Here is a 23,086-nt window from a genome sequence, read left to right as displayed (position 1 = left end):
AAATACTAGTTTAATCTCAAAACAAGCTGAGCACCAGACTATAAATCTGTAAGGACTCTGGTTTAAATGTTTAGATCATGTTGGAATAGGCTTGAAATTTGATAATTAAATTGATTTTGAGATTATTTTTTTTTTACATTAACTTTCAGGTGTTTTTTCTTATCTAATGAGAAAGAGTGAGTTTTTATGTTTGTTTTCACAAACATGATGAAATTGCAATGTATTTTCTCACTCTACCATATAGAGAGTTTTTATAAAGTAAATATACTTATTTTGTATAGGGAAAGCATATAAATTTAACAGTCTGGCTGCCCTATAAATACCAGCATGTGAAACATTTGTTCCCTACCAGGAGTAGTTGTGTTGATCTCTTGAATGCCATTTACTTCAGGTTTTTTTTTTAAATGTTTTTATATAACTTAGAAGTAGGACTTTATTTTATATACAAACTGAATTTTATGTACACTTTGCCTCCAGCACTCCAAATACATTATATGTTTGGTTCAGAATTGCTCTAGCCATTCAATGGGGAGGATAACCAAAGATCTTATTTTTGGGAAGGAGAACATTGCCCTTCGCAAGAATCAATGGCGTTTTATTCTGTATACTGAAAACTAAATGTTCTCTGTACTCATCATTTCACATATCATCTTGGTTTAACTCATCTGTTATTTTTTAATCTTATTCATTCTCTCTTTCCAAAGATACTTTTTTCAAATAACTTTTAAAATTAAATTGCAGAATCTTCTAGACCAGGACTGCTTTCTATTACTTGAATAGGAAAATAATGGATATCACTAAGTTATCAGTGAAAATATAGATGGGCCATATGTGCCAGTTTTGCACTTAATGTTAGCTACAGTTTGAACATACACAATATAGAAGTATTCCATGACTTGGTACTGCACTGTAGGTACTTGTTTCATTTCCTTTCGTTTCACAGATGAAGTATATACACCTGAGGATATTGCCGGACAAATTAGCATGGATGTGGAAAAGTCTTTGGAATATGGTGAAACCTGGGAAAAGCCATTTTCTGGTAAGGTTAATAAAAGAAGACAATATAGCAATTTTTAACAGTTATGAACCATAAAAACACTGCTTTTCCTACACAAAAAAACCCTCCACTGCAGAAGAGAAAATAATTCTTAGCATCCTCATCAATGCAGGTTTCTTGGTTTCAGGATACGATGAAAAGAGATAAAAATAAGAATATTTCGTGGTCACTACTTAGTGACTAACATATACCATATATTAAAAATTACCACCACCAGTGCTGGACCCTTATGATCAAACAGCCACAATACAGTAAGCACTGTTTGGGTTTTTTTCCTACTAATAGTTTCTACATAGCAAAGAAGAACAGAGGGAATGCATAACCAAATTGTCCTCCCACTTATGAGAAAGTTTTGTTGAATATTAGGATTGTTAGGAAAATCAGAATGTTAGGCTTGAAGCAAAGTAGCAAAGTGGAGTAAATAAGATTACAGGTTTTTTACATGTGCTATACCAGTTTTACTTTTCTTGCAAGTTTTGCAATCATATTTTCAAGACAATCAAAATATTTTTACTGAAGAATGGCTTCCCCAAGTAGGCCTTTGAAAATAGGCTTTTTGTGTTTCACTTTTTTCTCATCAACTTCTTAGAAATTTTTTGTTTCAACTGAAAAGTCGTAGTATAGAGGGTGTTTGTATGCCACGTGTATACGTACAAATGTCTTTGCTTTGTTAGCATAACCAAGAATAGAGCTTGGTTTAGCTGTGCTTTTTTATTGGCAAAATGGACTGAAAATAAAATCTTTTTGGTTTGGCCCTTTGATTTGCTTTTCAGCTGCAGCTGCTCTTTTTAGTTAGATTTTCCTTTGAAAACATGTTATTAGACTTAAAAGCACAGATACAAAGATAGGCCTCTTACTAATTTATAAACTGTTGTTTGCTCCTAATCCCTGCTGAATTTCCTTTGCACCTAATTTACCTACGGAAAGACAAGAGCCTATCTTGAAAGCTGAGTTCTAATGTTTCATCTTTTTAAAGTTTTTTCAACCTGAAGATCGTACTTTACAAAGATTAAGTCCAGTGTGATATACCATTATTAGTAGCTGAATGCAGACTGCAAACTACAAACAAGGATGCTCTCTGCATTTTTTATTACTGAATGTCAGGCAGTGGTGTGTATTTAAAGAAATCCAGTCTGCCATTTGCAAAGGCTGAAAGTTTTCTTTATGCACATACATTTGAAGGAGCATCTACATCTGCTTTTACTCATATTATGACATTAGATGCTTAAAGTTAAGCTTTTAGAACTTTGAAGTAAGGCAATACCTTGAACTGTAATCATAAGAGACAGTTGGGTATGGTTATGAAATTAGCTACTACTATTTCGTAATTTTCTTGTATACTTTTGTGATCTCAGCTCTCTTCATGAGGCCTTACTATGTATGTCAAAATTCAGTATTATAGAATTATAGAATGGTTTGGGTTGGACGGAACCTTAAAGATCATCTAGTTCCACCCCTTCTCCCCCCCACCATGGGCAGGGACATCTTTGACTAGATCACATTGCTCAAAACCCCATCCAGTGTGAGCTTGAACACTTCAAGGGATGGGGCACCCACAACTTCTCTGGGCAACGTGTTCCAGTGTCTCACCACCCTAACAGTAAAGAATTTCTTCCTTATATATGATCTAAATCTACCCTCTTTTATTTTAAAACTGTTATCCCTTGTCCTATCACTACAGGTTCTAGTAAAAAGTCTCTCTCCATTTTTCTAATAAGACCCTTTCAAGTATTGAAAGGCAGGCCACAATAAGGTCTCCCTGGAGCCTTCTCTTCTTCAGGCTGAACAACCCCAACTCTCTCAGCCTTCATAGGACAGATGTTACAGCCCTCTGATCATTTTCATGGCCCTCCTCTGGGCCCACTCTAAGAGATCCATGTCTGTCTTGTACTGGGGACCCCAGAACTGGATGCAATATTCCAGGTAAGGTCTCATGAGAGTGGAGTAGAGGGGGAAAATCACCTCCCTCAATGTGCTGGCCACGCTGCTTTTGATGCAGCCCAGGATACTATTGGCTTTCTGCACTGCAAGCACACATTGCTAGCTTGTACCTAGTTTTTCATGTACCAGTATACCCAAGTCCTTGTCTGCAGGGTTCTTCTGAATCCATTTATCACCCAGCCTGTATTGAGACTGGTGATTACCCCAACCCAGGTGCAGGACCTTGCACTTGGCCTTGTTGAACTTCATCAGGTTTGCATTGGCCCGCTTCTCCAGCCTGTCACAGTCCCTCTTGATGGCATCCCTTCCCTCAAGTGTATCAGCTGCATGCCTCAGCTTGGTGTCATCCACAAACAGGCTGAGAGTGCACGCAATCCCACTGTATATGTCATTAATAAAGATATTGAACAGTACTAGTCCCAGTATGCACCCCTGAGAGACACCACTTCTTACTGATCTGCTTTTGGACTTAGAGAGCTGTTGCCTGCAACTCTTTGAATAGGGTTGTCTAGACAATTCCTCATCCATTGAATAGTCCATCCCTCAGACTCATATCTCTCCAATTTAGTGACAAGGATGTTGTGTGGGACCATGTCAAAGGCTTTGCAGATGTCAAGATAGATAGCATCAGTTGCTTTTCCCTTATCCACCAATGCAGTCCCTCCATCCTAGAAGGCCAACAGATCAGTCAAGCATGATTTGCCCTTTTGAAGCTATGTTGGCTGTTTCTGATCACCTTTCTGTCATCCATATGCTTTGATATAGCTTCCAGGAGAATCTGTTCCATGATCTTACCATGAAAAGAGGTGAGACTGATTAATCAAGTATTGCTATAAGTTAGCCAGTATTTGACTTTCCCGTTAAATGCATTTTCTTTTCCTGAAAACTTAGTGTGTTTTAACTGAAAAAGTTTACATTTAGGCTATTTACCGCAAATGAAAAAAATAAGTTACATCACACAAGAATTAAGCTTGATGTGATAAGAGTCTATCCTGAGAGGCTGCATGCCCTCCTTTTTCATGAAGAGTGAGAGAGTCAAGGAAATACATTTCCTGACCACGAAGAACCTCTGAGATTAAATAAATCCTAATAGTTCACCATGCCACTGCCAGCACAAGAATCTACGTTATCACAAAATCCCTAAATTCTATTGTGTGTCCTAGTTTACAAGCTCAGCCTCCACACCTAGATTAGGTAGCACCATAGACCACCTAAATTGTTGTGGAAGTAGTAGAAGGGGAGGGCAGGGATTGTTCTTTTTCCAGAGTACAGTACAGTAGATCCAACTGTGACACAGTCCACTGAATGTGATGCTTTGGCTGCACGTGACTTGTGGTTGTGTTGTTCAGAGGATATGACAGAAACCACTGACAAGGCAATATATCCACGTTTTTACCCCATAAATATCTCAGACAAGCCCATGTCCTAAATATGGGCAGGGGAAAATTAATCCTGGATACTACCATGTGTTAGTATCTAGGGTATGATGACTTATATGTACAAAAAATTATTATCCTTTTTCAAGTCTTTAGGCATATTTTTTTCATCTCCATCTGGGGATGAAGAATGAATATGAGACCTACAAATGCTATTTTCCAAACCATTACATCTTCCTAAATTAGACAGAGCATTATTTCCTGTCTTGATCAGAGGGATTTAAAAAAAAAAAAAAAAAGTGTTTTATAAAAAGGGAACAGAGAAAGATGGAGATGTTCCTGTTTGTTTATTGTATTTCTAAAAAGGCTCTCCCAAATAAGTCTTTGGATCTGCTCCCTTCTCGCCCACAGTCACTCTATTTATAGGGTAAACTAAGGTCAGATACGTAGGGCCCGAGGTACTCTGTGTAGCCAGTAACTCAGTATCAGGCAACTTGCATATTTGTTGACATTGGCAGCATTATAAGAATTATACTGCTCCTGAGGATTTTCCCCTGTTAGGTACAAAAAGTCTTTTGTTATATAAATGTGTTGCCCATATCTCCTGTTTTTTTCTTAAGGAAAGAAGTGCAAAGGTGAATAGTGGAAGAAAAATCTTTTCCTTTGACTTTCCTTTGCATAATAAAATGCTTTATTATTGCCTGGAAAATACAGTAAAATTTTTTGTAAGTGTGAATTAAAAGGCTTAGGTTCTCCTTTCAGACCTCACTATCAAAGGACCTCACCCCATAAATATAATAGATATTGGCTAGAACTGCACATTGAAATAACCTAGTTGGGTGCTTCAAGAGTTTATAACACAGTAACTGCTTCTAGCTAGCCATGTCAGTGCGTGAAATGACAGTGACTTTTTTTCATTTTTCACTTTTGAACAGCATAGGATAAAGTGTCCCTAATGATAATTTCCCTTTTGCTACATCTTTTGCTTCAAGCTGAGGGTGACCAGTTTTATCAGTTAGAAAGCACAAAAGAACAGAAATTTTGTGAGTAGAATGACTAGAATACTTAGGATGATTACAAGTACACTGAGGTGGTGTTTATTGTGGGAAGAAGTATTCTGTCAGCAGCCAAAAAATTACTATTGACAGAAATGAGTAACTACACAGAAAATGAATCACTTAAACGCTTGTACAAAATCTGAAAATTAGCTACATTTTTTCAGTGTAAGCTTGGTTTAAAACTCGATGACACACACTTCCCAAAGAATTTAAGGCTGAAAATACAACTCATTTCAGTTCCTAACCTCATCTCTCTGCTTTTGATATTAAATCAAACATGAAACATTGTTTGAGAAGTCAGAATATATCTTGTAATGGGTTTCTGATTTCATGGAATTTGAGGTTAAATAATCAATAACACTGTCTTGTAATGTCATTCAGTAACTACATCACCTGGCCCTCAGCATCCTCCTCTACCTCCTGTCAAGCCTACACAAATGCGAAGAAAACCTCTGCCTCCAAACACCGTGACTGGTAAACCAGGGAGTCCAGGTATCTCACTCTTTTCAGCATAAATATTGTGTGTGAGATAATACTGAACTGACTAGCAGGGTATAGGAGATATTTATAGTGTAGATTCTTTTTCTTTAATCTGTGATATATCTAGAAACTAGTCTTCTGCAACATACATACATCTTTTGTCTTCGTACATAAACTCTGTTTTCTTTTTGTTTTCCTATTTTCCTAACCTAGTTATGTCAAAATCATCCCTAGTAAGGGAACTGAAAGCAAAATAGCGTAATGCAAGTCATCCTTTAAGATCAACCTTAAGAACATTTCATGTCTACTAATAGCATTTGCAGTTACTTAATGAACATGTCAGATGGGAGATATGGAATATTATGGTTCAGTGCATACTCCCAACTGGCTATTTGTAAAGAAATTGTGTCCCATGTATATGGCACATCCATTAACCACTGCAAATAATGAGGTAGTAGACACCCAGAAAACTAACTGCACTGGGAGGCAGAGCGAGCTGAGTTATTTCGTGTGCAAAGAGTTTAGCTTCGTTCCTGTGCTACGGTATTCCTGCTTCTCAGTATCAGTATAAGAGTACAGAGAAACTTTCACATTTCCTATTTTATTTTCATTTTATCCTGAAGCTGATATTCAGTATCCTTACAGATGTTTTGTCTGTAGATTCTGTATAAGAATCCTTAGGCTAACATTATTGCAGGTAGTCAGAAACTATCACCTCATTATGTTTAGCATCATGAGAAATGCTTCCCTCTTCATATTACTCTCTGTAGTTCACTGGAAATATAAAGATCTTGGCTCTGCTGTATTTCTTGTTGGCTTTTGTTGATTTGTTTCATATGGGCCTTTGTGTGCTATTAAGGCACTAAAGACCTAAATAATTCTTTAGTATTTTGTGCAGTAGATTAGAAGCAAGAATCTCCAAGCTGGACAAAACAAGCTATGTACTTACTCAATTGCAGAGCCAAGATTGAAATGTTATGTCTGTACTTGCTGTTGATCAGTGGTGTTTCCTTAGTAATAGCTACAACAGAACATAAGACATTGTCGGTCTTAAGCTGTAGCATGAAAAAATGTTGACCTGATACATTTTCTTTTCCTTGTAATGGGAATTGTAATGCTGATTTTCTCCATTAAGCGTCTAATTAATTTACCAGGGTTTTGAAATATCAACGGTTTTCCATACACTAGAGGCCAGGTTATGTGGTAGTCAGCGGTTACCATACCTTCCTAGGCATTCAAGATGGAATAAATCAGTTAGATGATCCGATTCTTCCTTGTGAGGCCAGTAGCAGATTTTCCTTTTTCTGTGTTTCCTAGTATTTTATCCAGCTTAGTTTTAAACTTCATAATTGAGTTTCTTCTCGTTCCCTGGAGAGACTGTTCCATGGTACTAACAGGAAAAATTTGCTTCAATGTTCTTGGATTTTCCCTTTCATAATTCTGCCCTGTTTCTCTTTCTCATTAACACTGTGATTAATTCCTTACTTGCATCTTTCTTACTCATCCACTGTATGAGTATTATGGGAAGGTTTCTATGCAGACATTTAAAGTCTCCTGAATGGAAAAAAAGGAAACGAGAGAGTTCCAGAACATTTGTGAAACTTGACTCTAGTGAGAATCTTAATAAATTTCCACTTCATTAAGGCAATTAGTGGTAAGTAGGGAGAGAGTCTTTATTACAAGAGTCTTAATAGATTTCCACTTTATTAAAGAAATGAATGTAAGGTGGGGCTTTTTGTTGTTTTAAACTTGGTTCACCAGAGTTCTGCCTTCAGTCACCATGTTGTTCTGTGTCACGTATGCAGGGAAGGTAACTACATTATGTAGTTCTTGACTTTTTTTGGGTTGAGATTTCACAGTCATGCAGTGGTTATCTGGGAGTAGCTGCATGTTTTGTGAATGTAGTTCTTGTCTTTTGCAGCTACTTTGAAAACAATCAAGACATCCTTTACCATGGATTGTTTGCCTCTTAGAACCTTGTTTTCATTGTTAGGTGATAAGACCTGAGGAGTAAAAGCAATGTCACATAGTCTAAAATAATTTTTTAAATACCAATTTAATTATGGGAGATAATATTGCCTCTATCAATGAGTTTCTGTCCAAAGTTATGGTACCTACTATAGATTAGATCAGTTCGGAAACAAGGCTTTTTTGTTTGGGTCATGTAGTGTTATAAATGTTGAAAATGTTGGACTTGGTTGTATTTTTCTTACCTTCATTTGACATGTGTCTTAATTTCATTTCGTGGAAGCTCCAGTACTGTTCTGTGGTTAAACTCTTAATGTGGACCATAGCTAAGGACTCAGTGTGTATCATTACACATGTTCCAACCCTAGCCTTGCTAATACATGTGCTGTATGGAGAGTAGAAATGAAAGGACTTTAGCTGTATTTGAGGGAAGAATCCACATGTCAGTTGCTGAGTTCAGTTATTCTGTTTTACAACTCATGAAGAAATGTGGTCTTTTATTTGAGAAAGAGAAATGCTGATGCTGGTTGTTTTGCATCCTTTTACCGGTCTGTATAGGATGGTTCTGTGAATTAAGCCAGGCCATATTCTAGCTGACTGAAGTCCTCCAAGACAATCTCCAAGTAGCAAAAATTGTTCTTACTGGGTTTCAGGAATAGGTTATATTGGCAATAAGGACAACTTGGAACTTTCCTAAATCCAACTGGAAGCTGTTGTATAAGTTTTGAGGGAATATTTGAATGAAAGTACTTGTTTCATGAAGCAGTTGTCACAAATCTGAATTCTGTTAGAAAATCAGAAAGCTGTTTCACTCTTTTGAACAGTGAATGCCTTGTTGCCACAAGTTCTTCCTTCTGTCATTATAGCTAAACCTGCTGGACCAACAACACCCGTGAGGACAGGAACATCATATAAGACACCAACAGCTTTTGCAACTCCAGAGTATTATGGTAAGTATATAAGTTACAGACAGTTCTGGTTTCTTCTTTTTTGTTTTTCATGAACATAAAGGTTTCCTTTTTTCCTTTTGCTTCCCTTCCCTAAACTATATCGATGCACTGTATATTTAATATAAGAAGTATTCTGTCTGGGGTGATTCTGATTTTCTTTATGCTACTTTGCAACTTTTCTAACTTGACTGAATTTATCTGGCTGTCTTCTGGTACACACCTTGGTAAATGAGAACGTGATGGCCCTTCCATCTTCCTAGAAATCAGTACATGCTTAGTAGGCTTTCAATACTATTCAGTGGCCACTTTAAACCTGTGAAGGGAGTAGATAAGGCACTTCTTTTCCTCAGCGTTTCTTTTTGCATGAGACAAAAATTCAAATTATTGTTTGCCAGTGACTGATAGTGCTCAACATAGTTGTGATATCCTCCTAGCTGTCTGATGAAGCTCCAACCATTTAGGTAGGAAAAGTTGTAATAGGGTAATCATAGTGGTTAGTTGGTAATTTGCTCTTTTATAAAATTGGGAGTTAACTACAAGTTCAGACCTAAATCTCCTCAAAGTGGCCATACAGGAATAGTTTGGAGAAGGATATAATTAGAATTAATTTTTGAGCCAAAATATGCAGCTCTAGGTATATTGTCATGAATTATGCTGTTTCTAATTTTCCTGGACTTACAGAAACACTGAAATTCTTGTCTCCTTATAATGATCATGAACTCACTGTGACCCTTAGTGGTCAGTAAAGGAAACCAGATGCTAGATTTATTAAAAAATGCTTGTTGTGAATATATTGTGTTTTGTCCATTGAGGTGCATTGTGGTATTTGCATCTGAGAGAAGATTCTGTTCACTGTAGGGCTATTTAACACAACATTGTTGTCATGAATCCTGACTGCTTTAGCACATTTCTGTTCACCAGTGTATTTGCCTTCAATTTCCTTCAAATTTTTGTGGAACTTGTACACTCTCTGGAAACAGAATTTGTGATTTCTTTGTTGCTATTTTTAGAGAAGTCCATGTGCCAACATAATAGTGCTATATATTCTATGAACGTGAAACAAGCTCCAAGCTAAACAGCCAGTACTGTGCAAAAAGATACTTTTTAAAAGGTCTAGAGACCATTTCGCATATATTGCATGAACTGAATCTAGCATCAGTCATGAACTCTGTCATTTTGATTATGCCTGTCTTTATACTAGCAGGTACGTATGGGGTTTACTTAGCATCACAGCCAAAGTGGAGTCCTTAAAAGGCAAAGACAGATCTGGCAGCAAAGGTCTACCATGACTTAAAATGCCAAATGAACTGTGAAATGCTGTGGTTCTAACACTGAGATTTCCTATTTATTGCATGTTAAATTATAACTCTGTCTCCCACAGTTGATGCAACCATCTTCAGCTCAAGTCCTACATCAGAAACAGATTCTTCAGGCAAACCAAGGTACCAAGGTAGGATTTTAATAGCTATGGTATTTTTATTTCGGGGAATATATGAAGACTAACCTATCTTGCATCAAAATTATCTTGTTTGTTTATTTGAAGGCCAAAACTTCATTTGATTCTGTTACACTTTAGTGTCAGATGAAAGGACTGTAGTGCAGACCCATCAGCATATTCTTGACTAAATTTGACTCCTACTTTATTTCCTGCTACCACCTCCTAGTTTACAGTCTTGCCCACAAACATGTTGTGGCTCTTCCTGTATGTCAGCAGTAGTACAACTGCACACTGTTCACATTCTACCAAACCAAATGAAAATCTTCCTGTGGGCTTGCAAGCATAACTGGAGAGGTATTGTCCCCAATACCAGTGCACCTTACCTAAGGGATATCTGCCTATGATACATGCCTCACCTCTTATTCCAGGCTGTGGACATTCAGATAGTCTAGCAATATGGTAACATACACTAGACTAGGTGATAAAGTAGTCAAATTATTGCTGTTGCAGTAATATCTGGAGAGTTTAGTAAGGTGAGATGACAGGAAAACGTGCTTTTGTACCAAAAAGTTTTTCAGGTTTTTTCTTGGTCTGGTAAGGGATATTACATTTCTGAAGACACTGCCTTTGTTGCAAGGGGTTATTGTTTACATCCAATAGAAGTTTTAATTTTAGAACTAATGTATTTGTCTTCAGTAGTCGTCTTTTCCTAATTTTGATGCAGAGTACAAGATGTTTGCCTCCAAAGGTATGTTTCAAGGTTTGGTCCTGTACCACTGACAATGGTTAAGATTTTGACAGTCACTTTAGAAACTGCAAGTTTAATGATAGAATGGCTGTGACTTGTTACTCTTTCTGGTGAAACAAAGTGGTGATGGGCTTTAGTTCTTTATATTAGCATAGCGCTCAAAAGCTGCAAATGGAATTGTAGTGTCATTTTACTATAGAAGGACTAAAAATTGTTGTATTTTGTGACAGAAATTAATTCTTTCAAACAGTGCGTATCACCCACTATTACCTTCAGAGTGATATTTCATCAGTGGTGCCAATGGGAAGGGGGTGAAGATTCCCCCTGGAAGTGTAGATTCCAGGTCTAGCAACACCAAAAAAAACAGCAAGCAGCTTAATATTGAATATAAGGTTTTTGTTTTTAAACATTTATGTTTGACTTTGACTTGTTGTGCAGATTTTTACATGGTGCCCTGAGATGGAAGTTGTGCAGTATGTGAAATGGGATTGACATTTTGTAAAGCACTCTATATTTAATAACAGCTCTTTCCTATTGCTCTTAGCACCCCATGTCAAATACATGAAGAAAGATGATGATGTGCCATGCTCTATCACAAGCTCACTTGAACATTTTCCTCAAGAAGAAGCTGGCAGCAAGGAAGAACCTACTCGTCCTCCACAAAATCCTCCAACCAACCTCACTGTGGTGACTGTTGAGGGCTGTCCAACTTTCGTCATATTGGACTGGGAAAAACCAGACAATGACACTGTTACTGGTTGGTTTGATTTCTTTCCTTTATTGTATCAGAATACAGTATTTCCAGCTTATTTTTACTTTCACAGTGGTTTTGTGCCATTTAAAAAATACTTTAATCTCAAGGGAGTCTTACATCCCAGTGATTTTTTTTGTGGATAAGAAAATTCTACTGTCAACTCTGGTGTGGATAAGAAAATTCTACTAGATTAGCAACAACTATACAACTAAGTAATTGGTGTCAGTCATGACAAAAAGAGATACTTAAGAAGTATGACTCTGTGTCTTCTCTTAATTTCTGGCTTCTCTGTGTACAGGATCTGGTAAGATCTAGTCAAGAAGTTCCAGCCATGTGATAGTAGTCACATACTATATAGTTGCATACACATAATGTGGACATCTTTCTTGATGTGAGGATGTTGTTGGTTAGTGGGACAGACAAAATGGAACCTTACATCCATCTAGTAAGTCAGTAGAACTCTGCCAACACAATACTTGCTGTACCCACCATAGGGTCACCAAGTTCTCTATGTTAAAAGAATCTGTCTGTTTTTTTCATTTCCAAAGGAAGGTTTTTGTATGGAGAATAAATCCTTGTGAGTCATGCAGGAATCAGTATATAGACAGGTAAACATGCAAGACGGCCATTCATATTTTTTCTGTCTTCTTCTGTATGTCAACACAAGCTTACCAAAATTGAACATTTAAATTAATTATTAACTGAAAATTATAGTTCTTCTGTACTATAAGGAAAATGGCTTTTGTTTTCACCATGGACATAAAGCTTTGATTTGCAAAATCACTGGCTCATCACAGCCACGACTAAACAGATTTGGCTGTGTTGCATTACCAGTGAGTAGGACAGGTAAGACTAGTGAGGACTAAGACTTGATCATTAGCCATTAACTTTAGCGTGTAAGTGGGATGTTTTCAGATATTGTTGTATATGCATGTCTTGAGAGATTTCAGTGCAAGGGTATAATTAGGTGACTCTCACAAGCAAGGCCACTCTCTTCCCCAGACTAGTCCTTCCTTATTTTTCTAGAAATAATTATTAGGTTTGGCCTCTATTCTTTCTTGCTCTCCCCATCATTTTGAAAAATAATAAATGCAAAACCAAAGAGACACTCAAAACAAAAATTAGTATGTACTTTTTTCTTCTGGGAAAGAAGAAGAAAGTTAGCCCTTCTGCTGGACTAAAAGTGAAATAAAAAGAGGCTGTGGGCTAATAAACAGTACCAACAAGAGAGAAGAATGATTACCTGGCTTGCCTTCCACAATGTGCTTCATCTTGGAAGAAAAGGAAGTGTGAGCTTATTGCTAACCTTAGAATTAGGCTAAGGATAGGCTCTCTGTGAACACTGCCGACTCACAGCAGTTCTGCAATGCTTTCTGTTCTGGGAAAAGCCTTTTTGTTGCTGTTGTTATTTGGAGGCCTCCTCCACAGACCAGTCCTTAACTTGATTAGATCAGATAGTCATTTAGTCTGCATGGCTTCTTGGAAGTAGACCTGCTGTTTTTCTTGAGTATGTTAATGGACCCACTGCAGCACAACCATTTGTCTTGCAAAAATAGAAAATCATTTCCACTATAGCTGGTAAAACTGTCAGCCCACATCATCTAATGATGACAGCAAGGCCTAATTGGCTTCTGATAGGCCTTTTTGGGGTGGTGCATCTTGTGAGATACAGAGCAAGCAATACTCACTGTTTTTTCTGAGACTTTATGTGGAAACCCTTACTCTCTTCAGTTGTAATATGCATTTGTAAAAGTTAACTTTCCATGAAGTTTCTTCTCTTCTATAAGACTATTCTGTGATAACTGAGACACCTGGCGTACCCTTCCCCATTCCAGAAAAGAAGGTTAAAACCTTCTGCAGAATGCGTGACTAATACACATTTGGCTTCACTGAGAGAAACTTTAATTTTCGATCTAGCTATCTTCCTGTCTAGATGTAGCAGTTTTCCCATAGTCTTCATTCTTTTTGACTTCAACATGTGATACAAAATGTTTGAACTCTGTGGCTTACAAATACTCTCGTTGAGCTTGTCTCCTTCGTCTTAACTTCAAAAAATTACTCAGTTAATGACTTATCCAAGGACACTTTCTGAATTCAAGAGAAGGCATTGAATCCCATTTTTTTGAAAACAGTGATTACTTCATATTGGCACCAGTGTGACATTACTTGTTTAGACAGACTTAAATCAAGTTTTCTGTCATCTCTTTTTATTTTTGTAGTTTTTGCATGTTTTTTCAATCATCTGATTTAGGCATCACATCTCTTTTTTAATGCACTGTTTCTGATAGAACTGTGGAAACAGAAAATGTAATTTTTGAGCCCTTTTTTTTTAAAAAGGTTACTTACTTGACTTTTAGCTATGCACGAGGGGTTTCATCATACTGGGTAGTCCTAAAAACAAAATTGTCCTTCAGTAACGGAAAGGTCTGACAAATAATAACCAAAACAGTGACCAAGCTTACCTCCTTGTTTTCGTTAAGGCTGCAAATGTCAGGAACCGAGACCATTTTGCTGGTGCTCCGCTACTCCTGTTGTGTTGCCACAGAAATGTAGGGCAGTTTGTTGTCTTGTGCACTGAGTAACAAGCAGGCACTGGATGCGCTCAGTAGTTCTTTGTGTGTGTGTGTGCGGATGCGCACGTCTGCATGCCCATTCGCATGTGTTGTGTTTTCTTTTCCAACTTGAATGAATTAAAAAGTTCAAATCACGTATTGACTTGGGGCTGGCAGAAGGCAGAAAATTTGAATTCCTGTCAAGTTACCTACTCATTCTCTATCTGGATGTACCTAAGGCAGTGGATATCCACCGGCTCTCCCATGCTTCCTAATAAATATAATCTCTGTAATGAGGCTTAATTAGGGTAAATAAGGGGGTTTCTGTATTTTTTTTCACCACTGTTCACTCAGCCCTTGGTGGCTATATAGGAAAAGGTTTTTGTTTCCAAAAAGGAAATCCATAAAGAGAAAACACAGATATGTTTTACACAAATACATACTATCAATGCTAATGGCTTTGGTCATTGCATTGGGGTCCCACTTGAACAAATGATCTAAAGTAAAAGCTTTCTACGTAATTATTCCCCCCTTCCCCGATCTGAGACACCCATTCCTGCAGGTTCATAAGTTTGCTTTTAAAAGGCAGTGGCTGGTCTTTTGCTGTTCATGGGTGACTGTTGTGGGGGAGTGCTTCTGAACATGAAAATTTTGAAATCTTAGTATCAGCAGTAATTCCTTCCTTCATGCTGACTTTCTGACATACTTTTAAACTTATTTTAAAGTTGTGTGTTGCTCTGTATATGCTCTAAATAACTGTCTACTACAAAGTAAAGATAAAGAGGTGCTGTGTAGAGGTCCCTTTTGAAACTATTGCAGTAAATAATCTGACATTCGTATGTGCATACATGTATATAATTGCTCAAATTGAATTGCTGTTGTTTAGAAGCTTGGAATTTTAGAACATAATTTTTAAGGGCTGCTCTGCACTTCCATTTAATTGCATCATCTTACATAATTTACCCCAGCAGTTTTGATGGATGCCTTTTGCATAGAAGAGTGTGAAGGAAGAACAATTGAGGTCAAAATCAGATTAATTTGTGTGTGTATGCTCATTTACATACACATCTATGTTTACTAGGAGTGAGGATCTACGAGTCCAGCAACAATTAAGAGAGTTTTTTTACCTTTTTAACACTGAGTCCCATTGCAGGTGTTTTAGCTTCCTGTGTTGACAACAAATGGGTCTCCTTCTATTGAGAACTAAAAAATTTAGAAGAAAGAAACAAAGCCCTACACCTTGCTAGCTTTTTGTTAAGAACTCGAAAATTAATAGTATCATTAGAAAAAAACAGGAAATAAAGTAGTTTTCTAGAGGTTTTGTAGCTGTTGATAGGTGGTCTCTGTCTTTGTCCTCGCAGTATGATACCTGCTTTATTCATTGTGCTGTAGACCTAAATGCTTATTGCAAGTGTTCTTTGAAAACACTCATCTTTGCAAGCTTACAAGTAGCAAAGCTGTACTTGGTATTACAGACAGGTTTTAGGGCAGGAAAAAGAAGGGGCTGGGGGGGTTGTGAATTTCTTTGTAAGGAGATGAAAATTTGCAATGTACTGAGTGCCTTCATTCGAAGAGGTTGTTATGAATCGGGACAGAGGATGCCTGCCAGAGAGAGACTATATCTTGGACAGGGCTATGACTGAAGGGGTAGCTTCTTCCCAAACATATGTTGTTAATTCCCTGTTCAAAGCATGGCTTGCGCTTGATGATACATCCCAGTGAGGTGAAAAGAAAATAGTGAGACTCCATAAAATACAGAAATAAATTTATGCAAAATTATTTCATTCTAAACTGGCAGATTCCCTAAGTGCACAATCCAAGTTAGTTGGGCAGTTTCCTTTGGAAATATTAAAAATATATGTCTTATTTTAAGTTAATCAAGGTTTAAGAATTTAGAAACTACACTTTCATCTTTGATACTTTTTTATTCAAACTGCAGAATGCTTACACTTTTTTGTGTTTGGAATATTGTCACTAGTTTACCTTTGGGCAGAGGTGAGATGTTGAATATCCTCTATCCCACAACTGTATTAGGAGGAAGGATGAGCAGGTAGGCACTCGGCAATCTGGAACTGTATCTTTATTTCCTAACAATTTTAGCGTACTAATGTCCAGACTGGTTCACACAAGATGTCCTTACAGTGGACAGTAGGAGTGGAAATCAGATAAGAAAAGAGAGGGCAATGAAGAAGCTCAAGTAAGAGCTGTTATTTAAGTAAATGTCTCTTTACTATGATTTTACAGAGTATGAGGTTGTGTCAACTGAAAATGGAGCAAGCGATGGTGAAAAGGAGAAATCGATTATCACTACAAATCAGACCCATTCTACTGTGGAAAACCTAAAACCTGACACAAGGTAATTACATAAAATAATTTTCTAAGTTAATCCAACTAATTTAGACTGTCAGCTGTCTGCAACTTCAAATGAAAATACATACGTATATAAGACCAAATTGGTTTAACTCCTGTTCCAATAGGAAAAGTGCTTTGTGTTTGCTTTCTTTAAAGTTAATAGATAAGACATATCTGAGGAATCTTTAGGAAATTTCCAAGAGTATTGGACAAACTGCAGAAGTGACCTGTTCTGTCAGAAAGATTAACAGTCAAATGTAAGAAAATGTACTGCTTTTTATAAAAAAAAAAAAATCTCTTGAATTTAGCAGATAAAGAAACAAGGTGAACAGAATTAAAAACACAAGAAACCTGATATGTGAGATCAAGATTTATTTGTACAGTTGTCTCTCTCTGGGGTTTAAGGATGCTCAGCACAACTGATATAGGCTGCTTGCCTATTTAGATGGATGTTCATTCAAATACTGGAATGCAAATTAGGCCACTGTATGGAGCTTGACCGTTGCATTACACCATGGAGAGGAAAGACGTATTGGTCCTGTATACATAGTTTTCTTTCTTTGTCTCGAAACAGATGGCAAGTTAAAAATGGTCAGTGAATTCCAGTGATGGCATATATCTCATGCAACTTGTCCAAATATGCAATATCATTCTTAAAAGAAAAAAAAATCTCATCAAAAACGTTTCTTCTTTTTTTGTGGTAATATTCAGAGCAGGGAAGAAACCCACTTTTCCTGTGTTTGTGTTGCTTGTTGATTGCATCAGAAAGTTAATGAATGACATGTTTTTTTCCTGTAAGACCATCCATTTGGCTTTGGTAACTAGATTTTTCTGATTCAGATAAACTAGCCTTTCCTATTATTATCCTTAAATTGGTAACACAGCACAAAATTCTGCATAGAACCCATCTTGAACCTTTAATTTTAGGCAGTATGTGGTTTTATCTGGGGTGTTCTTTTCTTAGTGCACGTACTTGTGACCAGCAGCTGCTAGGAGGAGGAATGAGGAACTACTGCAGAAAGCAGAGGGGAAGGGAAGAGAATTGGAAATGAAAGGCTAGGGGAAATTGTGATACCCGAAAAGAGCTTCACTGAGAGACTCCAAAACTCATGATGAGGTAGACTTGCTGTGTGTTGCATCAAGAATATCTCTGTTATTTCTTAAAGGCATATGACTTGTGCAAGGGTGAACTGCAAATATATTGTTCTGTCTTGCCAAGAGGCAATCACGATATGTTGGCAATACAATGAAGACCAAGCATCAGTTTCTTCCGTCTCTTTCTCAATTAGTTGAGAAGGCTTAGACAGCAACACAATATATTTCTGGAATAGCAGCTGAAGAAGGGCATTAGGTGCTGCTAAATGTGTCAGGCTGTGCTATTTGTGTTTTCGTTTCAGTTCTGCTTTGAAATAGTACAGTTGCATCCTTGAAAAGAACTGTGTGTTATTAATGAGAGTCTCTTCCATTACACACTCAAACTCTTCATGTCATATACGGTAACAGAAATGGGTTAGTTAAGTGTAGAAGAGACATGGAAACAAAGTCAAGTCCTTGTTGCTGAGATCAATGTCCAGATGTCCAAAAGAGAAAAGCATTTTTAGACTGCTCTTTGTTCAGAAAGGAAGCAAGACGGAGGCAGGCAGACCCAGCGTGAACTATTGAAAGGTCATAAGGAAGGTAGGGACTATGCAGAAGCAGATAAGATGATTTTTAACTTTAATCTGTCAATCCTATGAGAGGACTTTCGAGTTTTGGTAAGCAAGAGCAGATCAAAGACCATGGAGAAGAGCTGTCTTTTGGAGCGTGGATATGAGATTAGTACTGGCTGGTGGAGACTGACTTAAAGGGATAACATTTCCCTGAAGGGTGGTGGCTATTATCCCCACCCCCCAACCTCAAAAGGGAAAGACAGTGAAAGTCTTTCTGGAATCAGGAGGCTGATTCCAGATCATCACCTGAAACTGAAAATTTTTTATATAAATTGCACTGGGACCTGTCAAGTCCCACAGGATTTAAAAGATGTAAAGTCCTTCTCAGAGTGGCTCTGTTTGATTAAACTCCCGTTTTGAAATCTGTGTTTCCTAATTTTGAGGATGCCTTGACAGCTTTGGCAGATGCAAAAGAAATTGTTACTGTTACCGTTTGAATCCACGCTTGTTGGCACACGAAATTCAGAGAAAATAAAAAAGTGATTAAGACAGCTGGCATCATGTAGACAGTATCAGTGTTACAAAGAATGGTATATGTCCATAATAAAAGTCTCCTGTCTGTCAGGAGTGGATCACTCACTCCATGAAAAAAAAATGGACCCGTGCACAAAACTGACTGAAAATAGGAGAAAGGGAGACAATGAAACACGGCTCAATAAATTAATTAACAGAGTCCCTGAAATTTCTGCAAATTCATCAAGTAACACATTAAGACTGGGAAGCAGACTTTTCCATAACTAGCCTTAAAGGAAAGAGCTGTAGAAGAGATAGAGTTGGAAAAGAAACTTGGAAGAGAAAAAGAAATCCCTCTTGCAAATGATCAATGTTTACAAAACTACCAGCATGTACATGGAAAGAGAGATGCTCAGTAGCAGAAGGTGGATTAACTGGGGAAGAACCTCTTGGCCTTGAAAAGCTTTGGAGAAGCTGACAAGCTGAATTTGAGAGTATTTTTTCCAACTTTCCTGAAGCCATCAGTGAGACTGCGTAAATCCCATATGCTGCCCTGAAGGTTCAGTGCATCCAGAGCTGAAGACAGTTCAGGGCGGATCTAAACCAGACAAACCTAAACAAAGACATTCCAAAAGGAACAAAAATGTTTGTGAATGTGGTATCTCAGTCTCCATGGGTAAATTTAAACCAAAAAGATCCCATAGCAGCAAGACAGTTGAAGCCTGTAATTCTCCAGATGCATGCTCTTGAGGAGCAGTGCATGACAAAGATGGGCTGCAGTCCTGTTGCCCAAGGTCTATCATCCTGTTGAGGTAAATCACATAGGTTAGTGCCTGGCCCAGAAGCTAAAGAGTTAATCACCCACATCCAGCAGGAGGGAAGCAAGACAAACAACTCTTCAGCTGAAGAGGGAAGAGCAAGCAGCAGGGAATAACTGGGTGCATTGGAGCCTGCCAGGTCATGCTGTTTGTTTGCTTTTCTCTTTTACATTCTTCTTTCAGATAGGTCATACTGCTACACCTCTGGGAAGCTCTGCAGTAAGCCAGACACCCGTCTTCTTTTGAGCTGGCCTTTTGACAAGGCAGCTTTTAAAGATTAGGAGCTAATGGCCAGACTTTGAATATTTAAGAAATTTGGATGGTGTTAGGGAGGCAGCAATGAGAGACTCTCTCAGTCTCTTGTGAAAAATTGCACGTGTGACTGCAACTGTCAGTAAGTACAAACATAGAAGTTAAATGGGATACAAATTTCTCTGAATCAGAGGATTATCATGTAGTATTCTGTGTGTCCATTTAGCTGTCTGAAAAGTGACTAGATCCAGAAAAAAAAATGCACTGGCTGAAAAAGAAAAGGAGTTCTGACTTTCAGTACAGTTATCAAGTATTTAGTTTTAACAGACTCATACCATGCTAGTATGGAAATGAAAATGGAGATTCATAGGCATGCAACAGCTTGTGAGCGTTACTTTTAAACAAAACAAGTTGTATATATTATGGCAGTTTCTTTTCTCTCTTGGTTTTTTTTTTGCAATATATATGGCAGTTTTATGTGTTCTTGGTGACTTGGTTGCAAGACATCTAGACTCTGAGATGAGAGTAAAATAGTGATTTGAAAATGTCTCTAACTGTGAGGACATACACCCTTTAAATCAATGTGGGGCACAGTCAGCTGCTTTCCAACACAACTGCTTTATTTAAAAAAAAACCAGTTCTACAGGCTCCTGTACAATGTGATTTTGTTGGAGTGTTGAGATCCCTCTGTTTTTTGCCCTGGAAAAGGCACATTGTGTCCACGCTGTTCTCTCATAGTAAGGCATGCCTGACAGCTGACAACATCACATTCATTTAAAGGATTTTTCCTTACAGGACGAGTACGTTCGCCTCTTTTTCACCTGGAGGCTTGCCAGATGTGGTGTTTGCAGTATTTCACTATCACATCTTAGAAAACTTCTGACAGTTTAAGTAGCCTGGAAAGTTGAAATCTTGATATCCATTATTTGGTTGGTCAGAGTTCTTGAAATTGCTGCTGTTCCTGGCACTAAGCTGCTCTCTGGGTCCAATCTAGAACTCTGTTTAATTTCATCCAATATTTTGCTTTTGATTGTAACTTTTACCTGAAATCTTTCAAAGCACATAGTGTGGTTATGTTATGTGAGCTAGATAATGATATATATCTCCTTCTTATACACATAGTTAATTGGATATAACTGGTGCCCAAAGAGGAAAACTTTCTCTTGTTTTATGAATGTCTTCTGCTTAAAAGTTTCTATTGTAGATGTTCTTCTGTGACCCAATAATCACATATACATAGCTGTTGATTACAACTTTGTACTGTAGTTAGCTTTTGTTACCCTTTACATGATTTTTAGAGTAAATCCGGGTAGCATTTCACTCAGCCCTCTTTTCAATATCACACTTAAACACACAACAAATTTTCTGCAGTTTTTGCCATGTTTGTCCTTCAATTAGTCCTTCAGTTGTTAAATGAGTGAAACAGCGAAATTCCATTCATCTTTATTCTAGTTAGTCTGAATCAAGTATTGAGCGACACAGTTTTTACTCTGTTGTTCAAGCAGTGAGTGTCTATAACTACGGTGCTTGTTGATCAACCCTGAGCAACCCAATGTAGCTTTTAAGTCAGCCCTGTCGTGGGGGCCTGGACTACATGAATTTCGTAGGTCCCTTCCGAGCTAAATTACTGTATGATTTTATCTCAGGTGTAGTTTCTGATCTTGCAAATCTTAACTTCGCCCATTTTCTTTAATGCAGGCTGAGGTGTTTTTGTGTGTTAATGCAAATGTCATTAATTTCTTAGCAAAGAAAAATGAGAGAAAGGGATGCACTGGTATGAACTAATCTGCCAATTTAATTTTTCATCCTCCACATGGAAATTCTGCAATTATTATACTGAGAAAACTGACACTTTTTTTTTTGAGAAATGTACCATTTATTCCACTTGGAAAACAGTCAAAGCCAAACCATAAGACTGATCGTTTTGGTCTAAGCAATTACAGTCTAGCTTCCAAGCAGTCATTTGAGGGGTGAGGCCTGTAATATTCCATCTAACTTGTCATATAGGTCCCTTGTTTTTAAGTTTCCTTACAAGGCTGCTCACAGTGGAACTCCTAGCTTCATTGGCATAGCCAGGACTCTGTCCTCTTTATCTATTCTTAGTTTTACATTAAAAATGCTCTTAAAAAGAAAATATTGCAGTAACTTCTCCTATTATAATAGTCAAGCAAAATCTCCCATGTGTGAGTGAAGGTTAGGTCATTATCCACAATTTTCAGTATTTCCCTCCTCAAGGTGCTTGTTTGGGATAAACCTTGAGAGGCCTGAGATAGAAATGGGCTTATTCTGGTTTTTATTTTCTTCATTCTCTCTCCTGTGTAGTAATGATGGTGCTCATCTGGATCTTTTCCTTTGTTAAAATCGCTTTCACTGACCCACAGCTTTTTCATGGACCTTTCCTAGCCTAGAATATTAAATGCAGATGTTATTATTTTGTTTCTTCCAATTCAATTTTCCTATTTCCAAAGGAATTTTAGGGTTTTTCTTTTCACTAGTTTCAGAGTTTTCTAACTCCTTAACAGTGATTTATTTAAGTTTTCCAGTCGTCTGATACAGTATCATTTTGACTTTTTCTGCTATTTCTGCTGGTTTCTCTGCCAAAATATGTAGTTCTTATTTCTGTATCTCTGCCCTATCTTGAAATATTTTTTTTTTGATTAGGTGTACATTTCCGCTTTCATTCTGGTCGTTTATTTAAGGGCAATTAAATTCATAGCACGTACCACTATTGTCCAGGAAACTTTGCAGTACTGATTTCTATACAAGCCTTCAGAAAAGAGTCCAAATATTGTTGAAAACAGTTCTCATGCATGATTGCGTTGGCAGTAATTAGAAGGTAGTAAAGAAAAATATTAAGACTGCAGTAAGAGATGTGCCAAATAGCTCTGGGGAAATTCAGGTGGCCATTAGAGGATGTATCCCACCGGCCTGCTGGTATAGATTTTTAATAGAAAAAAAGTATTCACAAGAAACAAAAATCCTGTGATGCTTGCATTCCACAGCTTTGTAAATCTTCCCTATAGGTACTGATCGTTTGCCTGGTTAAGTAGTTTGCTGATTTCAAATATACCTTTCTCCTTTTTAAAAGCATTTTGAGAGGTCTCTTTTGGACTTTTGGGTTAAATTGTGTCCCAAAGCATAGTGTATTTCCAGCCGTGAGGTCTCTTGAGGAACATACAT

At 37.5% G+C, this 23,086-nt stretch overlaps 1 protein-coding gene across 23 annotated transcripts in view; it reads left to right on the top strand.

The window, feature by feature from the left end:
* The window catches only part of ABI3BP (ABI family member 3 binding protein), a 162,622-nt gene that overhangs the window by 123,641 nt on the left and 15,895 nt on the right, over positions 1-23,086 (top strand). For all 23 annotated transcript variants that reach the window (XM_074595808.1, XM_074595835.1, XM_074595925.1 and 20 more), the window contains 6 exons: positions 944-1,039; positions 5,814-5,924; positions 8,747-8,830; positions 10,212-10,280; positions 11,561-11,773; positions 16,567-16,678. In XM_074595808.1, coding sequence (XP_074451909.1) covers positions 944-1,039; positions 5,814-5,924; positions 8,747-8,830; positions 10,212-10,280; positions 11,561-11,773; positions 16,567-16,678 — 685 coding nt within the window. The remainder of the gene's footprint in view (positions 1-943; positions 1,040-5,813; positions 5,925-8,746; positions 8,831-10,211; positions 10,281-11,560; positions 11,774-16,566; positions 16,679-23,086) is intronic.

The sequence above is a fragment of the Larus michahellis genome, chromosome 1 (genome assembly GCF_964199755.1).
Source record: "Larus michahellis chromosome 1, bLarMic1.1, whole genome shotgun sequence".
Lineage (NCBI taxonomy): Eukaryota > Metazoa > Chordata > Aves > Charadriiformes > Laridae > Larus > Larus michahellis.
The sequence above is the reverse complement of the archived record's forward strand: the minus strand, read 5'-3'. Positions and strand labels throughout refer to the sequence as shown.